The sequence below is a fragment of the Oncorhynchus mykiss genome, chromosome 15 (assembly GCF_057628025.1).
Source record: "Oncorhynchus mykiss isolate SJ-2025 chromosome 15, ASM5762802v1, whole genome shotgun sequence".
Lineage (NCBI taxonomy): Eukaryota > Metazoa > Chordata > Actinopteri > Salmoniformes > Salmonidae > Oncorhynchus > Oncorhynchus mykiss.
The window spans coordinates 31515815-31541813 of NC_143036.1; the positions used below are offsets into that span (position 1 = coordinate 31515815).

A 25999-nucleotide genomic window follows, 5' to 3' on the forward strand; every position below is an offset into this window, starting at 1 on the left:
TTCCTATTTATTGTAGTGGATTCATATTAAAAATGGATGCAGCTTTGAATGTGTTTTTTATGTGGTATTATGCTAGTTAGCCTATTGCAGATCTGGACAATCGATCCACCTTTGCTGGATATACTGTTACACTGGTAGATTATACTGACCTGTGGTATAGTAAAAGTTAGCACACAGAAAAGCATAAGGGAAGTACCAAAACATATAAGGGGACGTACATGCAAGCACATGAGGAAATTTGGCTAGTATGGAAGAAATGCTATAGTAAAATCTAAAAAAGTAAACCATGAGGGAAATACACTACCCTCCCCTGTGCCTTTTAAAAAAAAAAAAATTAAATAACCACACAAAAAAAAGGATGGACAAACTTCCCCTATTTTGGAGCCCCCCCCCCCCCCCCCCCCCCCCTTCCAGTAAATTTTGATATGTCCCTAATGTTACAACTCTCACATGTTTGGAAAGTGGTCAGACACACACCCACTTTTGCATGAAATCAACCTGTTTTAAAGAGGATTTTAGGAATTTTTCCCATGACAATAGTTGATGTCAGTGATAGACACTGTATGTTAATTGAGTTGTAATTGGACCGTTAATATGTGAAATTAATAAAGGGTGTACAGTGTGACTGGGGTGTCAGTGGGGGTTGAACGTGTGGTACGGGAGTGTTAACACTGTCTGGTGGATCATGCAGATGACTACTGGGGCTGTAAATTGACAGGGGAAGACGACGTCCCATAGAGATCCACTTTGGAGTTTATTCTTTTCAAAGCTGCCTCCCATTGGCCACATTAAGTAGCGAGGAAATGGAAGAGTTGTATGTGATGGAAGTACTGTATATCTGGGCATGTTTCGCCTGGTACTCCAGGCCGTCTATGATATCAGTAAAGAAATGCTTATGGAAAGGGGGTCACTTGGGCGTTTTGGCTGTGGCTTCAGATCTTCATTCGTCCATATGCGATCGTAAATCACACTTTCACTCTTACTTATATTGGCAGACCATGGTATCACTCTACCCCATCAGTATGTAACGTTAGAGCTAATGTTAGCTTAAGTCTTGTCCCCAGCGCGCTCTCCTTTCTTTCTCCTCTTTCTCTTGCGCTCTCTTTCTCTCTCTCTTGCGCTCTCTCGCTCGCTCAAGAGGGCTCTATTTTAAGGGCAGTTGATTACATTGTTTAGTTGTGCCACCCTGTGAAGCCCTGCCCCCCTCCCCCCTTCTATTCTCACCCCACTGGGCCTGGAGGGAGGGGAGGTTTCTTAGCTGTCACACATGGCTGCCTCTGTCACGGCCCCACTTTGTTGTGCTTTTCCCCTCATTGAGTTCCTCCACATTGTGTTTGTTTTTTTTAATAAACGGCGCTTTGCTCCCTCTGCAGAGAGACGGCTGAAGACTGCTGTCTAGAAGAAGGAACCAGTGAAAAACAGCCATGACAGAATACTACCAGATCTTAGGGGTCCAGAGAAACGCTTCGGCCGAGGACATTAAAAAAGCGTGAGTACCCGTGTTCGGCATGGCCTCTTTTTTTTTTTTTTTTTTAAACACGCATGTCGACTTTAGTAGTGTGGGACACTCTCTTTAGGATGTAGTAGACTAATTATAGAAACGGAGGAGAAACGGAGAGAGCGCTAACCGCTAATGCTTTAGAAAGTTTCCACTCTTCTCACTCCGCTTCCCGTAACCTGGCTGAGTACCGCTGTCGCAAACCTCCTGCATGCTCACACACCGGCAGACACACTGAGCAGCCCCGCTCACGCACGGTGATCAAGGTTTCCTATTGTCTTTTGTGAACCGTTACGCGTTTCGTTTTGCCAGTAATGTGTTGTGAATGACGGACACGCGCACCCCTCTTTTTAAAACCGCGGTATGATTGTGAGATGATTATCTGCCCTTTTGTGCTGCTAGGCTTGGGAATCTAAGGTATGCTTTTTTATTTATTTTTAGGGATTAAGTTAGTACCGACTCTACTGTGAAGGGAGTGTTTTTCCTCTCTTCTCGTTTTTCAGTTTAAGTGTTGAATACAATGGTAACATAACCGTCTGTCACTAAATTAACCGAGAAGTGGTCTTTTAAACACAAGCGAACTGTTTTTTTCACTTTCAGTTTCAACGCTGACTAGGTCAATTGTGTAACCCCATCTCTCTGATACACTGGGCTACCCACTTCTAACCCTGCCAATTTGAACTGCTTTACCTCAATCTTGGAACCTCTTTGCACTTAATAGACTTCCTGTAAAAATATCGTCTGTTACACATATTACTCAAATGTAAATTTGTGCCCTTACTACATCTCGACCTCTACCTCCGGAGGTAGTTCATGACACTTGCCAGACAGTTGTTCCCCTTGAAGCAGGGCAGTGTAAAACAGAGTTGTCTCGTTAAGCTAACACACCTACGGTGTATATGGTAATGGCAGAGCATTGTTTTTGAAAAGGCTACAGCTTTAATAGACATTTTCCTAATATTTGAATCATGTTTTTATTAAGTTTTAACTTGAAATTGCAGTAACAGCCTGCTACATTTGAATTTTTTAAAATTTAACCTTGTATTTAACTAGGCATGTCCGTTAAGAACAAATTCTTATTTACAATGACTGCCTAGGAACAGTGGGTTAACTGCTTTTGTTCAGGGGCAGAACGACAGATTTTTACCTTGTTAGCTCGGGGATTCGATCTAGCAACCTTTCGTTTACTGGCCGAACGCTCTAACCACTAGGCTACCATTCTGAAATTGACACTGTAGCTGCCGGCTGCACTGAGCCACGTAAAACTATGGGAGCCCATCCCCCATTCCTTATCTGGTAGCAGGCTAACATAACCAACTCCGAACCTTAGTTGTACCGTATTATGTAGTAATAAACCAGCTGTAAAATGTTTTTTTTTTAAATATTGGTTCTGATGGTGACCAGATTATTATATCAGGTCATATTGTTTAAACATAAAACTCCTGTCCCAGGGAGGATGAAAACCCTTTAGACAGAGACAACTGCAGTTGAACAAAAACTAACAGGGTTGAAATCGCCATATGCAGGGTTGCATCATGTAGGCCTTTGCATCAGTAATTAAAAATGATACTCATACACCGTCATCACTATTGTCTTGAATGATTTATCCCAGTCAATCATTTAGGATTTAAAAAGGCAGAGGTAGCCTAGCCACCCTACGTGTGATTATCAACCACATTCACATTTTCTCCGAACACAAAAACGTTTGCCTTTTTCAGGCTATATATCCATTGCTTAGGCTATAAAAACATGGTGTTACAGTTCCCCTGGCCCCTATGGGATCAGAGCGCATGGGCTTCTCTAGGTTACCTGCAGCTGTGGTTGTTATCGGTAGGCTACAGTTGATCAGACTGTAGCATTTTATTGTGCACGTTGAAAAAAAATGAGTCATTTTATTAAAAAATAATTGGTGGCGGGTATGGGCTTCCATATAAAACAGCTTGTCGTGGGGAATTCACCGATTTATCCACGTTTCAGTAGCAATTTGCTTTTACCACATGCAATGATTTGCGTTATATTGATAAATGAAGCCTGTTTTTTTTTAATGTAAGGTGTACTTTTTATATTTGTATGGGAGGTTTAATTGTTCATTTTTGGATAGGCTAATGTTATGTGATGAAGACATGCTGTAGCAATTGTCTGGACATGATTTTAATTTGTTTAATATGGTTTGGTTGCATTATTCAATCGTTTAATGTTTTAGAAGAAAAGTCTGTCATTGTTGAATAGTTTGTTTACTGGATAGTGGCTACTATGATATTTACAGTCAATTTGAGCTGCGGACCAAGAATGTCGCGTTGCCAGCCGCAAGGCAAGAATGTCATGTGAATTGTAAAGTAAAATTATCTTTCGCCATACCGCTCCTCAGACTCTCCTTCATATCTCGTAGTGGGAATAGGACCTTAGCCGCCTTGGTCATGTAGCCTGTTAATGTCAATTGTACTATACTGACTCTGTTTTACACATCCTTTATTGAGTATTTTTTTTAAATCTTTTTGTATTGTTTGTTGGTTTGGCAATGCCACTGTCAGCCAGAGAAATATGCTGGGAAGGATTATCACCACAATAAGCAATGTACTTTGAGTCAAACAGACAGGCCTGGATGAGATCTTTCAGGTCAGGCCACTCCGCAAGGCTCACAAAATCCTCTTGTACCCAGACTTTGAACTACTCCCCTCTGGGTGCAGGCCAGGTGTGATATCCCTCCTAAATAGCTAGGGCTAATGTTCCTATCGACCCAATAAGGCCAGCAGGCTAGTCTCTTTTTATTGGTGTGTAACTGTTATGACAGGTGTATTGTCAATTTGTTTTGTATTTAAACCTCACTTTAAATGTGTACATGACACTGCAACAACATTTCCCCATGGGGACAAAGTCAGTCAAGTAAAGTAACAAGAAAACCCCTGTTTACACCTCTCTGTGACAGTTAGTTACAGGATGAAGTAGTTTGCAGACAGAAGCTCTTCTGAAAAATGCACAGGAAAAGCACTTAAGTATTTGTAGTTGTATTCTCTCATGCAGGCCCGGTCCTGGCTGTTCTGCCACCCACTGATTATCATGTCAATTTAGCCCACGTTCGAAACCAATGATGTATGCTATATACTCAAAAGTATGTGGACACCCCTTCAAATTAGTGGTTTTGGCTATTTCAGCCACACCCGTTGCTGACAGGTGTATAAAATTGAGCACATAGCCATGCAATCTCCATAGACCAACATTGCCAGTAGAATGGCCTTACTGAAGAGCTCAGTGACTTTCAACATGCCACTATCATAGGATGCTACCTTTCCAACAAGTCAGTCAAATTTCTGCCCAGCTAGAGCTACCCCGGTCAACTGTTAGTGCTGTTTATGTTGAAGTGCAAAGGTCTTGGAGCAAAAACGACTCGGCTGCAAAGTGGTAGGCCACACAAACTCACAGAACCGGACCTCTGAGTGCTGAAGTGCATTGCGCGTAGAAATCACCCGTCCTCGGTTGCAACGCTCACTACCCACTTCCAAACGGCCTCTGGAAGCAACATCAGGGAGTGTCATGATATGGATTTCCATGTCCCAGCAGCCAAACACCAACCTAAGATCAGTGGAAGCGCATCTCTGTCGTGATGAATCACTCTTCACCATCTGGCAGTCCAACGGACAAATCTGGGTTTGGCAGATGCCAGGAGAGCACTAGCTGCCTGACTGCATAGTGCCCAACTGTACATTTTGGTGGAGGAGGAATAATAGTCTGGGGCTGTTTTTCATGGTTCAGGCTAGGCCCCTTATTTCCAGTGAAGGGAAATCTTAACACTACAGCATACAATGACATTCTAGATGATTCTGTGCTTCCAACTTTGTGGCCACAGTTTTGGGGAAGGCCCGTTCCTGTTTCAGCATGACAATGCCCCGTGCAAAAAGCGAGGTCCGTACAGAAATGGTTTGTCGAGATCGGTGTGGAAGAACTTGACTGGCCTGCACAGAGCCCTGACCTCAACCCCATTGAACTCCTTTGGAATGAATTGGAACACTGACTGCGAGCCAGGTCTAATTGCCCAACGTCAGGGCCCAATCTCACTAATGCTCTCGTGGCTGAATGGAAGCAAGTCCCCGCAGCAATGTTCCAACATCTAGTGGAAAGCTTTCCCAGAAGAGTGGAGGGTGTTATAGCAGCAAAGGGGGGTCCAACTCCATATTAATGCCTGTGATTTTGTCCACATATTTTTGGTCATGTACTGTATATAGAAAGCATTCACACCCCTTTACTTTTTCCACATTTAGTTGTTTCAGCCTGAATTTAAAATGGATAAAATCTAAATTTTATGTCAAAGTGGAATTATGTTTTTTGCATTTTTCACAAATGTATTAAAAGCTGAAAGGTCTTCAGTCAATAAGTATTCAACCACTTTATAACACATACTGTCCACATACTTTTGTTAATGTAGTGTATATAAACCCTGGATGACTGGCAGGGGGCGCTGTATTAAAGCCATCGCTCAGCCATCTTGGTACTCCGCCATTGTAAAAAAGATTTTGGAAGCTTTACAAATGCATTTCTTAATGTCTACGTTAGTTTTTGACACTTGTTAATGCATAGGGCTTACTTTTAAATGATTATTTTAGCTAAACATACAAATAAATTTAAAAAAAAAAATATATATATATATATATATAACATTTTCCTTAGTGTTTTTGTCTTTTGAAACATTTGAATTGAAATACTGTAGCATTCCAATACCACTGCTCTTACTGGGGAGTACCAATATGGCTGACCGGTGGTTACTAAGACTCAATGACCAATAGATAGCAATCCAGGCTTTATATACAGTGCCTTGCGAAAGTATTCGGCCCCCTTGAACTTTGCAACCTTTTGCCACATTTCAGGCTTCAAACATAAATATATAAAACTGTATTTTTTTGTGAAGAAGCAACAACAAGTGGGACACAATCATGAAGTGGAATGACATTTTATTGGATATTTCAAACTTTTTTTAACAAATCAAAAACTGAAAAATTGGGCGTGCAAAATTATTCAGCCTCTTTACTTTCAGTGCAGCAAACTCTCTCCAGAAGTTCAGTGAGGATCTCTGAATGATCCAATGTTGACCTAAATGACTAATGATGATAAATACAATCCACCTGTGTGTAATCAAGTCTCCGTATAAATGCACCTGCACTGTGATAGTCTCAGAGGTCCGTTAAAAGCGCAGAGAGCATCATGAAGAACAAGGAACACACCAGGCAGGTCCGAGATACTGTTCTGAAGAAGTTTAAAGCCGGATTTGGATACAAAAAGATTTCCCAAGCTTTAAACATCCCAAGGAGCACTGTGCAAGCGATAATATTGAAATGGAAGGAGTATCAGACCACTGCAAATCTACCAAGACCTGGCCGTCCCTCTAAACTTTCAGCTCATACAAGGAGAAGACTGATCAGAGATGCAGCCAAGAGGCCCATGATCACTCTGGATGAACTGCAGAGATCTACAGCTGAGGTGGGAGACTCTGTCCATAGGACAACAATCAGTCGTATATTGCACAAATCTGGCCTTTATGGAAGAGTGGCAAGAAAGCCATTTCTTAAAGATATCCATAAAAAGTGTCGTTTAAAGTTTGCCACAAGACACCTGGGAGACACACCAAACATGTGGAAGAAGGTGCTCTGGTCAGATGAAACCAAAATTGAACTTTTTGGTAACAATGCAAAACGTTATGTTTGGCGTAAAAGCAACACAGCTGAACACACCATCCCCACTGTCAAACATGGTGGTGGCAGCATCATGGTTTGGGCCTGCTTTTCTTCAGCATGTACAGGGAAGATGGTTAAAATTGATGGGAAGCTGGATGGAGCCAAATACAGGACCATTCTGGAAGAAAACCTGATGGAGTCTGCAAAAGACCTGAGACTGGGACGGAGATTTGTCTTCCAACAAGACAATGATCCAAAACATAAAGCAAAATCTACAATGGAATGGTTCAAAAATAAACATATCCAGGTGTTAGAATGGCCAAGTCAAAGTCCAGACCTGAATCCAATCGAGAATCTGTGGAAAGAACTGAAAACGGCTGTTCACAAATGCTCTCCATCCAACCTCACTGAGCTCGAGCTGTTTTGCAAGGAGGAATGGGAAATTTCAGTCTCTCGATGTGCAAAACTGATAGAGACATACCCCAAGCGACTTACAGCTGTAATCGCAGCAAAAGGTGGCGCTACAAAGCATTAACTTAAGGAGGCTGAATAATTTTGCACGCCCAATTTTTCAGTTTTTGATTTGTAAAAGTTTGAAATATCCAATAAATGTTGTTCCACTTCATGATTGTGTCCCACTTGTTGTTGATTCTTCACAAAAAATACAGTTTTATATCTTTATGTTTGAAGCCTGAAATGTGGCAAAAGGTCGCAAAGTTCAAGGGGGCCGAGTACAGTGCCTTGCGAAAGTATATCATTGGTTGAAATTCCTGGACAGCAGTTGTGAGGAGCCTGATTTTTCCATTCCAGATATTGGCCATTTAACTTTGACCTTTCCTGTTTTTAGCGTTGTTTGTTAACATGTCATATTCACATCGAAGCACATTTGTATTTGACTGGGACACCATTTTAGGTTAGCTATTTGATCGGAGAAACATGCATGATGTACAAAGTATTTGTCTCATGACATTGTCAAATATATCTCCAGCCTGTAGGCTACAGAAAACTGCACTTTTTTTATACTGTAGGCTACAGGCTACATGATTTATGGTCCTTTTTGTTTTTACGGAACATTGTGGAGCGACTCAGCGGTGCGCGTCTCTCCAACAACACCGTCGAGAGGCACGCTGGGCATGGATAATAATTTGCTCCCCTGCCCTTTGACAAAGTGGTTAGGCCTACTGCTTATTATGGGGCGGCATCAGCGCTCACCTAAGTAACCCATATGCCACTGACTGAGAGAAATTTACATTGTTTTGGGGCAGAATTCTTTAAGGTATGTGTGTTGTTGCAAGTCTTTGTCAGTTTAGCTCGGGAAATGCCGCCCCACGCCAATCTGCCGCCGACTAATCGTTCCTATTTGGCTGGCCTGCCCTGCCTTCAGGTGAGACTGCTGCCTTACGACCAAGATGTGGTTTACCTCGGGCCTGAAGCACCCCACCAGTGCTCTTGTTGTTTTCCTTTTTTGTTTTTGTCTTTCACCTGTAGGTGAGTTTGGACACCCTTTTTACAGGGGCTGTATGTAATCCAGCGTCTGAGTAGAAGGGCTGCTCTAAAATCAGTTTAGCCTTTTTAGATCCCCATTTTAATAAGATTACATGGACAGGGAAGACCTCGTCCTAGATCAGCACTCCTCCACAGAGACGCTTGACTCCATGCAGACCTCGGGCCATAGGAGTCCTAGGTCTTAATGTGCTTCTCAGCAGAATATATTGTCATAAAAGGATAAATCCCTTCTCTGTGGTCTCTATGCAGCCTTATGGAGGAGCTCTGAGTCAGGCCCATCCTCCATAGTGTCTGTGCCCGTGTCTGTAACGTCACCCTAGTTTCTATTTAGTGTGGGTCAAAGGTGGTGCACCCGCTCCTCCCGTCACATTCTGTTCAAGGTCCCCAAAGCGCACACATCCCTGGGTCGCTCCTCTTTTCACTTCGCTGCAGCTAGCAACTGGAACGAGCTGCAACAAACACTCAAACTGGACCGTTTTTGTCTCCATCTCTTCAAAGACTCAATCATGGACACTCTTACTGACAGTTGTGGTTGCTTTGCGTGATGCCTTGTCGTCTCTACCTTGCCCTTTGTGCTGTTGTCTGTGCCCAATAATCTGTGTACCATGTTTTTGCGCTGCTACCAATGTTGTGTTGCTGCCGTGCTATGTTGTCTTCGGTCTCTCTGTATGTAGTGTTGGTGGTGTCTCTCTCTCTTGTCGTGATGCGTGTTTTGGCCTATTTATATTTTATGTTAGTCTTCATCCCAGGCCCCCATCCCCTCAGGAGGCCATTTGCCTTTTGGTAGGCCGTCATTGTAAATAAGAATTTGTTCTGAACTGACTTGCCTAGTTAAATAAAGGTTTAAATATCATTTTATTTTATATAGGGATGCATTTGGGACGTAGCCACTGTCTGCCGCAGGCCTGGCTTAGTCCGAGAGAACTGCTGAATCAGTACAATCCGCTGTCCTGGACTGCAGAGTCATGGAGTTTACACTGCCTCCCTTTTTTAAAAATATTTATTTATATATACTTTTTTTTTTTGCTGGGTGGGTGAGAATTGAGCTAGCAGCCTTCAACACCTTGCTGCTCTGCCTGCACTTGTGGTTGTTTTTTTGTCTTCCAATTAAGTGTCACGACACAGATGGTTGTGTAATTTGAATGATGAAATCGGACTACTGAATCTTCTTTTTTTTTTATCCTCTGTTTGCAATTCAGCAAACAGTTTGAGCAATTATCTGTTAAATTGATTGCACTCAGCCCTCCGTCGTCAACCCACAATTCTATCAGCGAATGATAAAAGAACGCCTCTCTCAATTGAATTACTACTCATGGAACAATGTGGCATATTGACGGTTATACGTAGTTGGTATTTGTTATGAAATGAATGGTGAGATTACCAATCTCCTTAGATGAGAACTGACGGTGGTATCTTTGGGCTTTACATGTCTGTGCATGCAAGTCTATTTCTATGTGTAGTAAAATATGTAATCTGCCATACTGTAGGTACAGAAAGCTAGCACTAAAGTGGCATCCAGACAAGAACCCAGACAACAAGGAAGATGCAGAGAGGAAGTTCAAAGAGCTTTCAGAAGCCTATGAGGTCCTGTCAGACGGTAAGATTCCCCCTTCCACCTAAGACTCCTCATTATGCTAATGCACATGTCACGAATCCCGGATCTCATTACCACATCCGGTTGTAAAATGTAAAAAAAAATTATTAATAATAATATAAAAGCGTGAAACTGCAGCGTTGCAGTTCTTGAACCAAACCGTTGCACCTACTTACCATACCCTGTTCAAAGGCACTTTCTTTTCTCTTGCTTATTTACCCTCTAAATGGCACACAAAAAAACAATCCATGTCTGAGGCTTAAAAATCCTTTAACCTCCCCTTCAGCTACTCTGATTTTTAAGTGGATTTAACAAGTGACATCAATAAGGGATCACAGCTTTCACCTGGTCAGTGTACATTTTCGAAATGTTACAAGAACCCGTTACACTAAAATGTGTAACGTGATACGACTGCAACCTGTAAAATTGTACGATGTGGTGGACAGACGGCTAGCTACATAGCATGCACACATGAGGTCTAGGCCTTCTTGATTAGTGAGATCTCTCTGCTATACAGATTACATGACTGCTTAAAATCCCCCCAAAAGGTACATCACTCTAGGTGTCTTGTGTGTTCACCCTATGATGTTTTCACCTCTTTGTTTCCACCCAAACATATGACCAGTCATGTGTTGCTGCCAGATGGTGAACACACCATAACTATTGTCTTTGTCCACATTGAAAACAACCCTTTGTCTGTCTGTCTTACAGGACTAAAATTATCTATGTACTTGACAGCGCTGAGATGTCAGTTGTGTCCTAAACGGCACCCTATTCCCTATGCAGTGCACTACTTTTCACGGGCCCTGGTCAAGAGGAGTGCACTGCATAGGGAATAGGGTGCCGTTTGGGACGCAGTTGTAGGCCTGCGAGCACAACTGAGAACTGTACTGTCTCGATTTATTTGTCCCCGTTATGTCCTGCTCTCCCAGCAACAGCAGCTAACAACAGGCCAGTAATTGTTTCCCTTCAAAGCACACGTCAGGACCGTTTGTGCTGTGGAGTATACACACTTGAACGTCGACTTTCCTCTTTTGGTTCTCGTATAAGCCTTTAAGTAGTCGCTCTTTTTGTCGTTTCACTTTTTTTACGCCTATCAAGTCATTTATGACCTTCATGAAAATAGGCATAAACAGCCACGCTCTCGCCCAGTTGTCCAATGGTTTGTCTGCATCGTACACTCTCAGGTTTCTGACTGGGCCTTTTCCCAGCATTCACCTCCGAGACAGAATTGTAACCTATCGGTGAAAGAAAAGCACAGGTGGAAGACTATGAGAGGTCTTCGAGGAAGGATGTTAAGACTTAGGAGACAGTATTGTAAGACCGGTTGAAAAGGCATGATTTCAACCAGTTTTGCCATTGAAATTATGTATTTTTCTCACTGGGTAGAAGAAAGGGTCTTAAGACTGAGATTGCGCTTGATGGTTTATTAACTCTTTGAATGTGAACTCTAAAACATTGAGTGTAATTTGGAAGCAAGCATCAAGTCAATAGATTTGTGTATACATTATAACTAAGCAGGTAGTAATAAAGAGCCACTAAGGCCATTTCACATGTACCACGTGTATCAAGTTATGAGAATGAGGCAGGATCTGTTTCATATCCAGGAAGCTATTATTATCCAAAGGTCGCAGCGCTCTCTCTCATTTAAATGGAGAACAGAAACGACACTTTGTCAAGTTCAAAGTGCCCCAAATGGCACCCTATTCCATAGTGTTCTACTTTTGACCGAGGTCAGACCATGGCCCATAGAGCTCTGGTCAAAAGTAGTGTGCCCCATAGGGAATAGGTTGCCATTTGGGACACATCCACAGTGACCATTGCCTGACAGTTTCAGATCTCTTTAATCCCTCCTTTTCTTCGTATCCCTAGCAAACAAGAAGAACCAGTATGACCGGTATGGTAAAGAAGGCTTGGCTGGAAACGGAGGCAGAGGTATACATTACTCTTCATGTTTTGATATGTAGAGCCTCTCTAGGAAATCTGGAGGTTAAACATGTATGTTATATGATACAGTATTATGACATAATGACACAATGTCTGAAATGACACACAAAGCTAGCTAGCAATCCTCTACCAATGTACAGCTCTATGGGGTCAACTTCAGTGTGTTTACCATAAACCTGACCGGGCAATACCAACCTCGCTCTTTTTTCTTTTTTTTTCTGAGGACTCAAAACCATTAGCTGTCAACTAAGCCTCGTAGTGCCATGCTACCCTCATAGTTCCCTCGAGTAAATGAACTATGTTCAGATCGCCACGTGTACTGAAGGACCATGAATATGTTTCCATCGCTCAGTAACTCTCATGGAATGTTCTTATTCTCTTTTCTTCCAGGAGGGCATTATCACAACGGTGATCCCTTCAGTGGTGGGTTCACATTCCGTAACCCCGAGGATGTCTTCAGGGAATTCTTCGGAGGTCGAGATCCATTTGCCGATTTCTTCGGTAAGTCTTTTCCTCCCCCGGAGGCCAGAGAATGCCCAGAGAGAGCCTAGCTCCTGGAGACACCAATGCCAATTGCCCTTATTCTATAGAGTGGAAAGAGAGTGATTGAGGATGGAGCCATACTTTGGTACGCTCTGTCTCTCTGACTACTTTTATTTACAATTCATCCAAGTTTGCTCAATTTTGGATGTGATGTAACCGCTTATCCCTGTGTAGATAATATTCAATAGGAATCTATTGCTATACTGTTGATATAACCCATACGGCTTTGATCACCAAAACTGATGCAGGAATTTAGATGACGTTATTCAACGCTGCCTCGAGCGAGATCTGCACTTTTTAATTCCTTGAACAGTACCAAACTTTTCACTGTCGATTATACCCACAACTAGATTCACGTTCTTAACCCCCTGTGGACATGCTACTAATTGTGTGCCGATCTGGGTCAACCTTGCTGGCTGGACGAGACCGTCTGGGCTGTTTGCTGGCCTGCCTGACCGAAGTGTTTATGTAGCTGTTACAGAGAGTTGTACAGAACTGGCTACACTGCAGACTGATTAGGGGTAAGTGAGGTAGCCAGGGTGGGAAATTAACACCATCCACCAGCGAATTGCTGTCTGTTCTTACCAGCCACATTGGCGGGGGTCACACAGAGCATTTGGGAGCAGTTTATTGTTTGATACAAAGCCCACATGTAATAAAACTACATCTCTTTGAGAGTGTGTGTCAGCTCCGGAAGAGAGATTCTCAATGCTACAGTTGTGAAAGTTAGGTGGGGGTACAGCATAGGTTCAATATCTGGTTCAAACGATATCGAGAACGATGGAGACCTTGCCTGCTGGAATAGGTCTGGCTGGCTGGCTGTTCTTTGAAATCCATTTGAAAACCATTCAATATATGCTATTCTATGCGTTTTCTGTGATTTATCAAAAAATGTGGCTTGTAAACAAATTGAGTATCTGGTCAATTTGGCCAACCACTGCGGCTAGTGGACCAAAAAGTAAAATCCCTCCCTGGAGGCAGCCAGGACTGTGCTCAGGGTCCCGTCTAGCCTAACTGTCGTAGCTTGGGTGTGACTCAGGACTTTAGCAGTCAGTTAACCCCTCGTGTGTTTTACTAGTCTTCGCAGGACCCCAAGCTGCTGCTGCTGTGACTGACCGACCGACCGACCGACCGACCGACCGACCGACCGACCGTAAGCACCAGCTGGCATAATGACAGCCAGCTATACAATCACCATGTCTCTGGCTAGAGGGGCAGGTGGGTACTGTATTACCCATAGAACTGGCTTTCGAGAAGAAGGGGGAAAAAAACAGCCATTGCATCCTTTAGACTCTTCCAACCACAGACTGGATAGCCTAGATGGTCTGGGTTAAAATGTAACGTTTACGAGCAAACAGGGACGCCTATTAAGCCAGGAACATAGTGTGGTGCTCCATGCCATCAGCCTAGCAGGTACTATCTTCTTACCGGCTGCATTGAGGACATGCTGTCTGATGCTGCTGCTGGACACTGCCAACATGGGAGTAAACAGCAACAGCTGTCCTCTGCACTCTGTGGATGCGTCCCAACTGGCACCTTATTCCCTATATAGTGAGGGAGTAGGCAGTGTTGGGGAGTAACTGACTACATATGATTACAAAAAAACGAACTAATCAAACCAAACTTTATTTGTGTAGACTTTACTGTAAAATGCTTACTTACAAGCCCTTAACCAACAGTACAGTTCAAGAAGTTACATGTAATCTGATTTTAAAAATAATCATGTAAAACATCAGTTTTTTTTACGTTACCAGCAAAAGTATTGTAATCGGATTACGCTAAAATGCGTAACATATTATACGAAAGCAACCTGTAAAATGTATCAACTTCAGAGCTTCCTGCATACTCCTACACCACACACATTCATCAAGTATCATTGTAACCCCTCCCCTGTTTCACATGTGTTTCCACACACACAGACACATGCGTCTGACGCTATTATAACTGGTCTTATTTTAATACAGAAGCTATTTTTGAAAGCATTCCAGCTGAATGATGTAGGCTCTCATATCCGTCCACTGTCTGAGGCTCGCCTCCATATTTAGAGCTCTGTGGGTGAACCGTGGATGCCTCGCTCTCATTCGCTGAGCAGATGCCGGCTTTTACACCACTGACTGAGCCAATAGGCTCCCTACTACAACACGTCTCCCATTGGTCAAAACAACACCTTCCGTAACCGCAAGTCACTGAACATTGGCTGAGTTTAGTAATAGTTTAGCAATAGCTTTCAAAGGCCATTTTCAAGTCCATTATATTATAAATAACCCTGCAACATTAAATCCTCGCCTAACGACATAACTAAATAAGTCACATCAAGGGACACCGAGATAAACAAGAAGGGTTTTAATTCTAGATCATAAATGATATTATGACCAGCCTCGTTAGAAACATCTTCCATGCTCCTCTGCATCCCAAATGGCACACTTCTCCTTACTTGGTGCACTCCTTTTGACTAGGGGCCCATAGTCATGAGCTCTGGTCAAAAGTAATGCACTATATGGGGAATAGGGTGCCATTTAGGACTCAGCCCCAGTTCCAGTAGCAGTGGAGACCTCCTGTGGTGGGGGGGTCACCACATTGTGGTGGGGGGTCAGTCCATTTGAGATGCACAATGGAATACAGAGAGGATTAGAGGGCGGCTTTATGGAGAGCTTGCTGCTGGGTTTAATACGGACCTTTTCTAAGGGGAGAGGGAGTGTGACTGAGTCCTCAGGGTCCTCATGCATAAACGATCCAATTAATAAATGAATTCTGACATTGTGTGGTGGATTGGAGAGTGGAAGCAGCAGGGGATTTTTTTCTTTCTAATGGGGAGGGCAGCTATTTTTCTCAGCACAATCACGTCTGTCCCTATGGGAGGGGAGGGTCTCCCATGTGACTACTGCAGCCATTTCTGGTTAAGACTAACACAAACCTCTGAATGATGATGATGTGATACTGTAAATGATTGAACTCTTTATTTAATTTTTTTTTTATCCGGTTGAAACCAAAACTCCTCAAATATTATTTGATGTATCAGACATTTCCTTCCAAAAAGTCTGTAGGTTAATGCACTTTACCCTTTGGGGAATGGGGACACGACATCAGTGAATGAGCCAGCTCAATTTATAGATATGTATTTATTCTCAACAACAAAAATAAACACAACATGTAAAGTGTTGGTCCCATGTTTTATGAACTGAAATAAAGATCCCAGAGATCCATAAGCACAAAAAGCTTATTTCTCTCAAATTTTCTCCTTTGCCATGATAATCCATCCACCTGACAGGTGTGGCATATCAAGAAGCTGATTAAACCGCATGATCATTATACAGTTACACTTTGTGCTGGGGACAATAAAACAGCACTCTAAAATCTGCAGTTTTGTCACACAAAATTAAACAAATGTCTCAATTTTTGAGCGAGTATGCAATATGCATGCAGACTGCAGGAAGGTCCGCTAGAGCTGTTACTGATAATTTAATGTTAATTTTTCTACCTTAAGCTGCCTCCAACATCGTTAGAGAATTTGGCAGTACATCCAGCCGTCCTCACAACCACAGACCACGTGTAACCCCGCCCAGCCCAGGACCTCCATATCCGGCTTCTTCACCTGTGGGATCGTCAGACCAGACACCCGCGGAGCTGACAACTTTGGGTTTGCACAACCAAAGAATTTCTGCACGAACTGTCAGAAACCGTCTCATGGAAGCTCGTCTGCATGCTCATCGTCCTCACCAGGGTTTTGACCTGACTGCAGTTTGGTGTCGTAACCAACTTCAGTAGGTAAATTCTCACCTCCGATGGCTACTGTCACGCTGGAGAAGTGTGCTCTTCACGGATGAATCCCGGTTTCAACTGTACCGGGCAGACGTGTATGGCGTCGTGTGGGCGAGCGGTTTCTGATGTCATCGTTGTGAACAGAGGGCCCCAAGTGGCGTTGGGGGTATGGGCAGGCATAAGCTACGGACAATGAACAACACAATTGCATTTTATCTAAGCAATTTGAATGCGCAGAGAACTTGACGAGATACTGAGGCCCTTTGTCGTGCCATTCGTCTGCTGACATCCTCATGTTTCAGCATGATAATATACAGCCCCATGTTGCAAGGATCTGTAGACCATTCCTGGAAGCTGAAAATGTTCCAGTTCTTCCATGGCCTGCATACTCCCCAGACATGTCACCCATTGAGCATGTTTGGGATGCTCTGGATTGGCGTTGACAACAGCGTGTTCCAGTTCCTGCCGATATCCAGCAACTTCGTACAGCCATTGAAGATGAGTGGGACAACATTCCACAGACAACATTCAGCAGTCTGATCAACACTATGCGAAGGAGATGTGTCGCACTACATTCCGACTGGTTTTCTGATCCACGCCCTTTTTTTGTTTTTTTTAAGGTATCTGTGACCAACATATACATATCTGTATTCCCGGTCATGTGAAATCCATAGATTATGGCCTAATACATGTATTTAAATTGACTGGTATCCTTGTATGAACTGTAACTCAGTAAAATCTTTGAAATTGTTGCATGTAGCGTTTATATTTTTGTTCAGTGTAGATGGGCCTATGCCATTTCCAGTGGTGTAAAAATACTTTAAAGTAGGTTATTGTGGTATCTGTACTGTACTCTTTTTATATTTTTGACTACTTTTACTAAACTACATTCCTAAGTAAAATGATGTACTTTTTACTCCATACATTTTCCCCTACACCCAAAAGTACTCCTTACATTTTTTATATTTAGCAGGACAGGAAAATGGTCCCAATTCACGCACTAATCAAGAGAATATACCTGGTCATTCCTACGGCCTCTGATCTGGCGGATTAACGGACTCACAAAATACAAATGCTTTGTTTGTAAATGACGTTGGAATGTTCCCCTGGCTAACTGTAAATTTAAAAATATTTTTTACTTTTGATACTAAAGTATATTTCGAACCAAATACTTTTAGACTTTTACTCAAGTAGTATTTTACTTGTTGACTTTTACTGGAGTCATTAAGATTTCTTTACATTTACTGAAGTATGACAATTGGGTACTGCTATGTGGGTGAAAGTGAACTTGACTAATGTGTTGTCATGGTCTCTCCCCAGCAGACGATGACTTCTTCGGTGGGGGACACAGGCAGCGGGTGGTGAACCAAAGTAGGACCGGAGGATCCTTCTTCCATGGATTTGGTGGCTTCCCCCCCTTCGGGGCGGGCTTCCCAGGGTTTGGTTCAGGTGCGCTTCCCCTGCAGCACGGTAATACTTCAAATATGTGTGTACTAAAACTCTGGTTAAACTAAACCTTCTTCTCACGGAAGTTGTTTACAATTTAAATCATATCATAATTCAATCCCATCTATTTGAAATGTTACTATGCCTTTCACTCACGGGTGTGTTTGTAAGACAAATGTCACCCAGAGAGCTGAAACATTATTTGATGTTACTTTTCCTTTAATGAGATCTATCCTGATGTTATCCTATGATAAGTTTCACGCAGTTCTTAGCTACAGTCTCAATTGAGATAAATGTCAAAAGGAGAAATGGTGAGATTTGGAGTGGGTGGGATTTGGCGTGGGTGGGATTTGGAGTGGGTATATGAGTGTGACCAGTAAAATGAAATGCTTACTCGTAAGCTCTGTGTGTCCCTCCTAGGTTTCACCTCCCTGGGACATATGGGTGGAGGAGGCTTCGCCTCGTTTTCCTCTTCATCTTTCGGAGGTGGAGGAGGAATGTGCTCCCGCTCGGTGTCTACCTCCACCAAGTTCATTAACGGAAGACAAATCACCACAAAACGGTACAGCTCAACACAGCTAGTCAGTCAATGACGTCTATGCTTCACTGACTTGTCCTCACCCTGTGTTTTAAAGGGATAGTTTCCTCAAAATAAAAACACAGGACTTTCCTAGGATGTTGTCGTCGATTCATCAAGACAGTCGGGAATAGAGAAAAACAGAGTAACGTATAACAAGGTTATGATTTAAAATAATCTGTTCTAAGTCTGTTTCTATCTCCTGCAGGATTGTGGAGAACGGCCAGGAGAGGGTGGAGGTGGAGGAAGACGGTCAGTTAAAGTCTCTAACCGTCAACGGTAAGGAGCAGCTCCTAAGACTGGATAACAAGTGATGACCTCTGCACAACGTTTGAAATACTCACACCTGACCTGGAAACAAACTAAACTAACTCAGCGTGACGATGCTGCTCAGGGTCGCGACCTTTGGTTTCTCTCCTCTCCCTCCCCTGTTGACATTCGTAGTTAACATTCCTCATGGCGAGGAAATGTGTTCTCAACTGAGTTTAGCCGCAGGAGCGAGGGACGTTCAGATACGGTTGTATTTATTCCCGTTTCACCTTTTTTTTGTTCTGGGACCTTTCTCTTACTAGGACCACTGTTTATTACTGATTTTTGTACTATTCATTTATTTTTCTGTATTGCAGTTTTTCCATGAGTAGACTTCTTGTCCTTTTAGTTCTAAAAGCCAAGGGCACAAGCTGTACGGCTTTGCTTTTGTTCTTTTGAACTATCTCAGCTTTAACCCTTTGTCTCTCTAACCTTTTTTTAAAACCATTTTCACACTCCTACGTTTCAGATGAACACATCTAGAGGATTAGTGCGTTGATACAATATTCCTGTGCATTTTGTTTTTGCTTTCTGTTGGTTTGTTTGCTTGTTTTGGAATATGAGAGTTTCTTTCATCTCTGCATGATTGCCAATGACGAGGCTGTTCATGTTCCTGACTAACTGTTTCATCAACTCATCATAAACCATAAACAGAGACTATATAGCGTACCGGTCAAAAGTTTGGACACCTACTCATTTGAGGGTTTTTCCTTTTTTTTTTTCTTTTTTTTTTTTACACTGTTCTACATTGTAGAAGAACAGCGACGACGTCAAAACTATGAAATGACACGTATAGAATCATGTAGTCAAAAAAGTGTTAAATAAATCAAAATATATTTTGTATTTGAGATTCTTCAAAGTAGCCACCCTTTGCCTTGATGACAGCTTTGCACACTCTTGACATTCTCTCAACCAGCTTCACCTGGAATGCTTTAAGTCTTGAAGGAGTTTCCACATATGCTGAGCACCTGTTTGCTGCTTTTCCTTCACTCTGCGGTCCAACTCATCCCAAACCATCTCAATTGGGTTGAGGTCGGGTGATTATGGTGTGTCCAAACATTTGACTGGTACTGTGTATAGCTATCTCAAAATAGGGGATTTTGTGTACTTTGTAAAACAACTAAAAAATATACTTTGGTCAATAAATCTCAGCTTGAACCCTCTTAGGGGCTGTTGCATTCACAATGAGTGTGTGTGTGATGATTCTGTTTTGCTTGAGTGACACCCACCCACTCCCTCAATGTGTGTGCTTACTTGATGACCCCTGCTTCACACAAACACACAGAGAAAAGCAAACCGCCCTCACTGTTTTTCCAATAAAACTCACTCATCACGTCACTCTCACGTGTTCATTTGAACCTACTAATGAAATAGTTTTACTGCTAAGCTAATCGATTACGCCTGCATTTTATAGTGGTGCATCATATCAAATTCATTCAGTGATAGCAGTCACTTCGTGGACTATCAGTATAGAATGATTAGCTAGCGTCAACATAAGATGCACTGTGGCAGTAATTAGTTGCCTTTGGTCAAGAATGTCCATTTCAACAAAAGGTACGTATTCCTACACTCACACATCCCTCTTGAATCCATTAAGCGGTGTCCCTTGCCCTCTTAGTATCAGTAAATGTGATGATGTGTTTGCTTAGAGACTGGGAGTTATACACATCCTCACCTCAGCGTTTCCCCAACCGTCACAGCACAGTGTTTGCATCCCAATTGCACCCTATTCCCTATATAGTGCACTAAATAGGAAACGGTGCCATTTGGGATGCAGGCGGTGTCTGTTTTTGTCCTTCATCTAGCAACATGTCAGCTGTTTATCAGATGTGATTACCAGTGTTTTGTTTATAAACCGTTAGGTTTAAAACAAATCGGCACTGCTTCGATGTTCAATGCAATGTCTTATAATGGAGACTGGGCTTCTTCAACTGGTACCCTGTTACCTACATAGGGCTCTGGTCAAAAGTAGTGCACTATATTGGGAATAGGGTGCCATTTGAGACGTTGCCCGGGTTGTATTGTCCCTCAGCAATGGGCGGTTTTGTTCAGATGCTGTCCAACCGTGCCACTGTCTGACACTGGCTGTGGGTACAGGTGGTGGCAGGACTGGCAGCAGTTGGCACAAGTGGTTACAGCTGTTTATTTTCCCTGGCCTGCGGTAGAAGGGAAGTGTGTGTTTTTGAGGGTGTATATTTGGGTGTGTGTGCGTGCGTGTAAAACAGATCAGTCGCGCACAGCAGTTCTGAGGAATGTGCTAAAAGGGGGTCAGTTTATTTACACAAGCTTCAGTGCATTTTTGTGAGAGGCGTTTACATGAGGGGAGAAAGCTGTCACTGTGGAGCAATGAGAGCAGAGCGAACAGGTCTCTCCACCCAATTTTACCGTCCCGTTTTTGTTTTGTGTAAGAACCACCATCCTCTCATGGGAAACGTCTATAATAAAGCTGCAACAGGCACATTGTAATACACCCTTAGCTGACCGTCCTTGGGTTGTATGCATTAATGCATACTGTCGCAAAACATTTTGCAACGGAAAACAATAAGCGTTTCTTACTGGATAAGCTCAGGTAGTCCCTTCCTGTTTGTCTGTTTTCTTCTGTTTGGTTGTCTAGTCGGTACGATCCTGTATTTCACTATGTTGGCGTACAGCTCTATTTGTCCTTCAAATTCCTTCAGCTGTGGCAGCCATTTTTTCCATCACTCTGCTGCTCTGTTGGTTTTAATTCTCACCTGAAGGTTGATGGAAGATGTGGCTGCGTTGCTAGGTGACATTGTGGCCCTGTCCTTGTGGCTGCCTGGCTCAGGTTACCTGTTAGTGTGTGTGTGTGGGGGGGAGATGTGCTGATGAGTGGAGGAGATTATTGTACCCTCCACTGTGGTAGAGTTGACATTGTAAGGAGAGTCAAGGTCCCTGAATAAATACCGGGACTAGCACTGCTGTTAAAAATGTTAACAATTCCTGTTAAGGCCTTGCATTCAATTGAATTACAACACACTTTGCCCTCGGTGGGAGACAAATATATATTTTAAGGGTCAGAAAAGCAGCTTGAATTAGTCTTCCCATTTGCTTTTTAATAACTGTTTGAGCCAGGGGCAAGATTACAGCTTTGATTATGAAAACATAATTAAAATGAATGTAGGGCTTGAATATATTGATTTCCTCAATTGTAATGAAATTACGGTCAGTGTTTTTCCACGGTGCAATAGCTCCTCCTGTTGACTGAAAACCGCCATTGCATTTCTTTGTTAACGCAATAGAACACAACAGTATTTTGTAATGATTTAAATAATTGAATCTGCATTTATTACAAACGAGTTAGGTGTTGTACACAACAAATTATGAAATGTAGGCCTGAAGACAATCCGGAAGACAGTGTAGTTCTCTCTCTCTCCCTGTATTGTAGAGTATGTTCCTGGCACTAGGTTGCGCTGTCTCTACATTATTAACAGGAGAGGATGACATCACCCTATTCTACAAGTAACTGTCAAAATAATAGAAAAACTTGAGTAAATGAGGGACACAAAGTATATTGAAAGCAGGTGCTTCCACACAAGTGTGGTTCCTGAAGTAATTCAGCAATTTAACATCGTATCATGCTTAGGGTCATGTATAAAAATGCTGGGCAGGCCATTATTTTGGCTACCATAGCTATGCCCCTGTCCACAGGGTGTGAGTGGTCACTGAACGGTTTGATAAGCATGAAAACAATGTAAACCATATGCCGTCTGTCACCAGATCTCAACCCAATTGAACACTACTGGGAGATTCTGGAGCGGTGCCTGAGACAGCGTTTTCCATCAACACACCAAAGTTATGTTATTTCTTGTGGAAGAATGGTGTCGCCTCCTTCCAACAGAGTTCCAGACACTTGTAGAATCTTTGCCAAGGTGCATTGAAGCTGTTCTGGCTCAACACTTTATGTTGGTGTTTCCTTTATTTTGGCAGTTACCTGTAGCTCTACCTACAGGTTAAGTGATTAGTATTATTTTTTTTACATAAATATTATACTGTACCAAAGTGAATCACAAGTGAATCCTAATTCTCAGGTAGAAATGTTTGTGTTCTAAAAACAGCTTGTATTTGGTTATTGCAATGTAAAATGCCTTCCAGCTTAGTGAAATACATTTTGAGTTTGTTTTTTGATATCGTGGACCAAAGTCCAAAGTCACATTTGCACTGAATTTTTACGTATGCTGCAAAACCAAAAAACATTCTGCTACACTGCATACCTGTAACCTAAACGTCTGACATTGTGCTACACTGCATACCTGTAACCTAAACGTCTGACATTGTGCTACACTGCATACCTGTAACCTAAACGTCTGACATTGTGCTACACTGCATACCTGTAACCTAAACGTCTGACATTCTGCTACACTGCATACCTGTAACCTAAACGTCTGACATTGTGCTACACTGCATACCTGTAACCTAAACGTCTGACATTCTGCTACACTGCATACCTGTAACCTAAACGTCTGACATTGTGCTACACTGCATACCTGTAACCTAAACGTCTGACATTCTGCTACACTGCATACCTGTAACCTAAACGTCTGACATTCTGCTACACTGCATACCTGTAACCTAAACGTCTGACGTTGTGCTACACTGCATACCTGTAACCTAAACGTCTGACGTTGTGCTACACTGCATACCTGTAACCTAAACGTCTGACATTGTGCTACAATGCATACCTGTAACCTAAACGTCTGACATTGTGCTACAATGCATACCTGTAACCTAAACGTCTGACATTGTGCTACACTGCATACCTGTAACCTAAACGTCTGACATTGTGCTACAATGCATACCTGTAACCTAAACGTCTGACATTGTGCTACAATGCATACCTGTAACCTAAACGTCTGACATTGTGCTACACTGCATACCTGTAACCTAAACGTCTGACATTGTGCTACACTGCATACCTGTAACCTAAATGTCTGACGTTGTGCTACACTGCATACCTGTAACCTAAACGTCTGACGTTGTGCTACACTGCATACCTGTAACCTAAACGTCTGACATTGTGCTACACTGCATACCTGTAACCTAAACGTCTGACGTTGTGCTACACTGCATACCTGTAACCTAAACGTCTGACATTCTGCTACACTGCATACCTGTAACCTAAACGTCTGACATTGTGCTACACTGCATACCTGTAACCTAAATGTCTGACATTGCAAATGTCTATATATATATTATTTCCTCATCTTTGAAGTGGATGCGTACACATTATTAATGTGGACTCGCACAGTGGAATGTAGGTACTAGCGTGCCTGCCAAATGACACCCAATTTCCTAATATAGTGTGCTACATTTGACCAGACTCCGTAAGGGCTATGGCCAAAAGTAGTGGCCTGTGTAGGGAATAGAGTGTTTTTATGTCCCAAATGGCAGAGTTGAGCTGTCTTCCCCTGTCTGTAGTTGTCAGCCACACAATGTAATTAAACTGTCGTTCATCTCTATGATGTACTGAAAGTCTTGTTGCTTCTGTAGTTCACTTTCTTCAGTGGCTGAACCACTGGGCCGTCTGTCAGCCTGTCAATCTCTTTACATACGTCTAGCTTTGTTGTGACTAGCCCTACTAGTTTAGCTACGATAACAAAGTGGAATGAGCAACGACACGATACTACTATCCATGTCTCAAACCACAAGCCACTTTATGGTCAAGTTGCTCGCACCTCCGTGAGCACAGGAGGATTCCATTGTTCATGCAGTTGCTAGAGGCAACAATATGACAAATGAACACCGGTAAGCTTTTATGATTGAAAACCGAAAGGCTGGATCTCATGCTCATCCATCACTAATGACAGATCATGTTTTGATTTCCTGTCCCGGGGCCACAAAATGGCTTCCTGGTCGCAGCAGGCAGCATCCTGTTCGAATTGCATTCTATGCAACTGTCATCGCTTGGAGTAGCAAGGCCATCTCTGGCCACCATCAACGCCAGGGTTGTCGGCTGCCTTATGAAAGATAGAGGAGATGGAGGCTAACACCGGGACAAACCCAGCTGTTGCCTGACCACGTTTGAACATGAGCACAAAATTACATCCTGTTCTCTGTTTATAGTGCAAAACGTTTGACCAGGGAACATAAGGTTCTGGTCAAAAGTAGTGCACTATATAGGGGATAGGGTACCCTTGACAACGTAGTCATTCTTGGTGTGCTCAGCAGTGGTGTCGCCTCAGCAGACTTCTGCGGCTGCTGCTGGGCACCCGGCCGGGGATGTCAGTCGATTTACGTTGACAGGCGTTGGATGTTCAAGCCCAACCAACAGTGTGTGGCCTTCTTCAACGCAGTCAAATCCAGTAGACCTACATAAGGTTTGGCCAACGTGATTAAGGTATGTGTGAGTGAGTGTCTGGATGTAGACTCGTACACCCTGGACTGAAACAAAACAAATGATAGGCACCCTTCAGACAATGGATCTAAATGTATGCATGGAGAAGCGGGAACGTCTGTTCTGTAGTCAAATTAAGTCTTTGATCCAGAAAATAAAAGGCTGCCTTATGACTATTAAAATATCTCATTATCATCAATGCAGTTTGATATTGTTTTGTTTAAATTAATCAAATGATAATGGATTACACAGCTCTGTGAGGCGGGGAGTCTTATCGCCCAGGTAACGACCTCATAATACAAACAAATATTGATCCGCAGAGCAGGGACATGTTGACAATACGCCTCACGGCCCTGGATTCTCACACGGTAAAATGCAATTACTCTCCATTTCTCCAATGCAAAACTGATTTATATATTCAGGCAGTCTGCAGAAGGGAATATGCACTTGGATTAGTTGTCTTTCAGAGCTAGAAGCAGACCGGAGCCAGGGGAATACCTGAGCCATAAACCACCAATTGTGTGTGTTACTCCGCCGAGAGGATTATCACTCTGTGGTGTCAATCCTCCATTTGGGATGTGGACTTTGGAGACTGATTTGTTTGGCATCCCTTTATAAAAGACTATTGCGCCCGCTCGCCTCTCGCAACATAGACTGCCGATTTGCCAGGGTCGCGATTGCTGACCTCACGGTAATAAGTCTATTCATCCAGTGAGTTGAAAGTTGCGTCCCAAATGGTGACCTAAGCCCAATGTAGTGCACTACCTTTGACCAAGGCCCGTAGGGATTTGGTCAATAGTACTGC

General features: G+C 42.8%; 1 protein-coding gene across 14 annotated transcripts in view; it reads left to right on the forward strand.

Moving 5' to 3' along the window:
• Positions 1–25999, forward strand: part of dnajb6b (DnaJ heat shock protein family (Hsp40) member B6b) — a 47245-nt gene that overhangs the window by 13587 nt on the left and 7659 nt on the right. For 2 of the 14 annotated variants that reach the window (XM_021563042.3, XM_021563043.3), the window contains exons 2-8: positions 1374–1489; positions 10155–10264; positions 12134–12196; positions 12599–12709; positions 17831–17980; positions 18377–18518; positions 18742–18812. In XM_021563042.3, coding sequence (XP_021418717.1) covers positions 1425–1489; positions 10155–10264; positions 12134–12196; positions 12599–12709; positions 17831–17980; positions 18377–18518; positions 18742–18812 — 712 coding nt within the window. In that variant the 5' untranslated portion in view covers positions 1374–1424. Of the gene's footprint in view, positions 1–1373; positions 1490–10154; positions 10265–12133; positions 12197–12598; positions 12710–17830; positions 17981–18376; positions 18519–18741; positions 20028–25999 lie in introns of those variants that run through there. The other 12 variants (XM_021563050.3, XM_090199917.1, XM_021563047.3 and 9 more) reach the window with 7 other exon arrangements.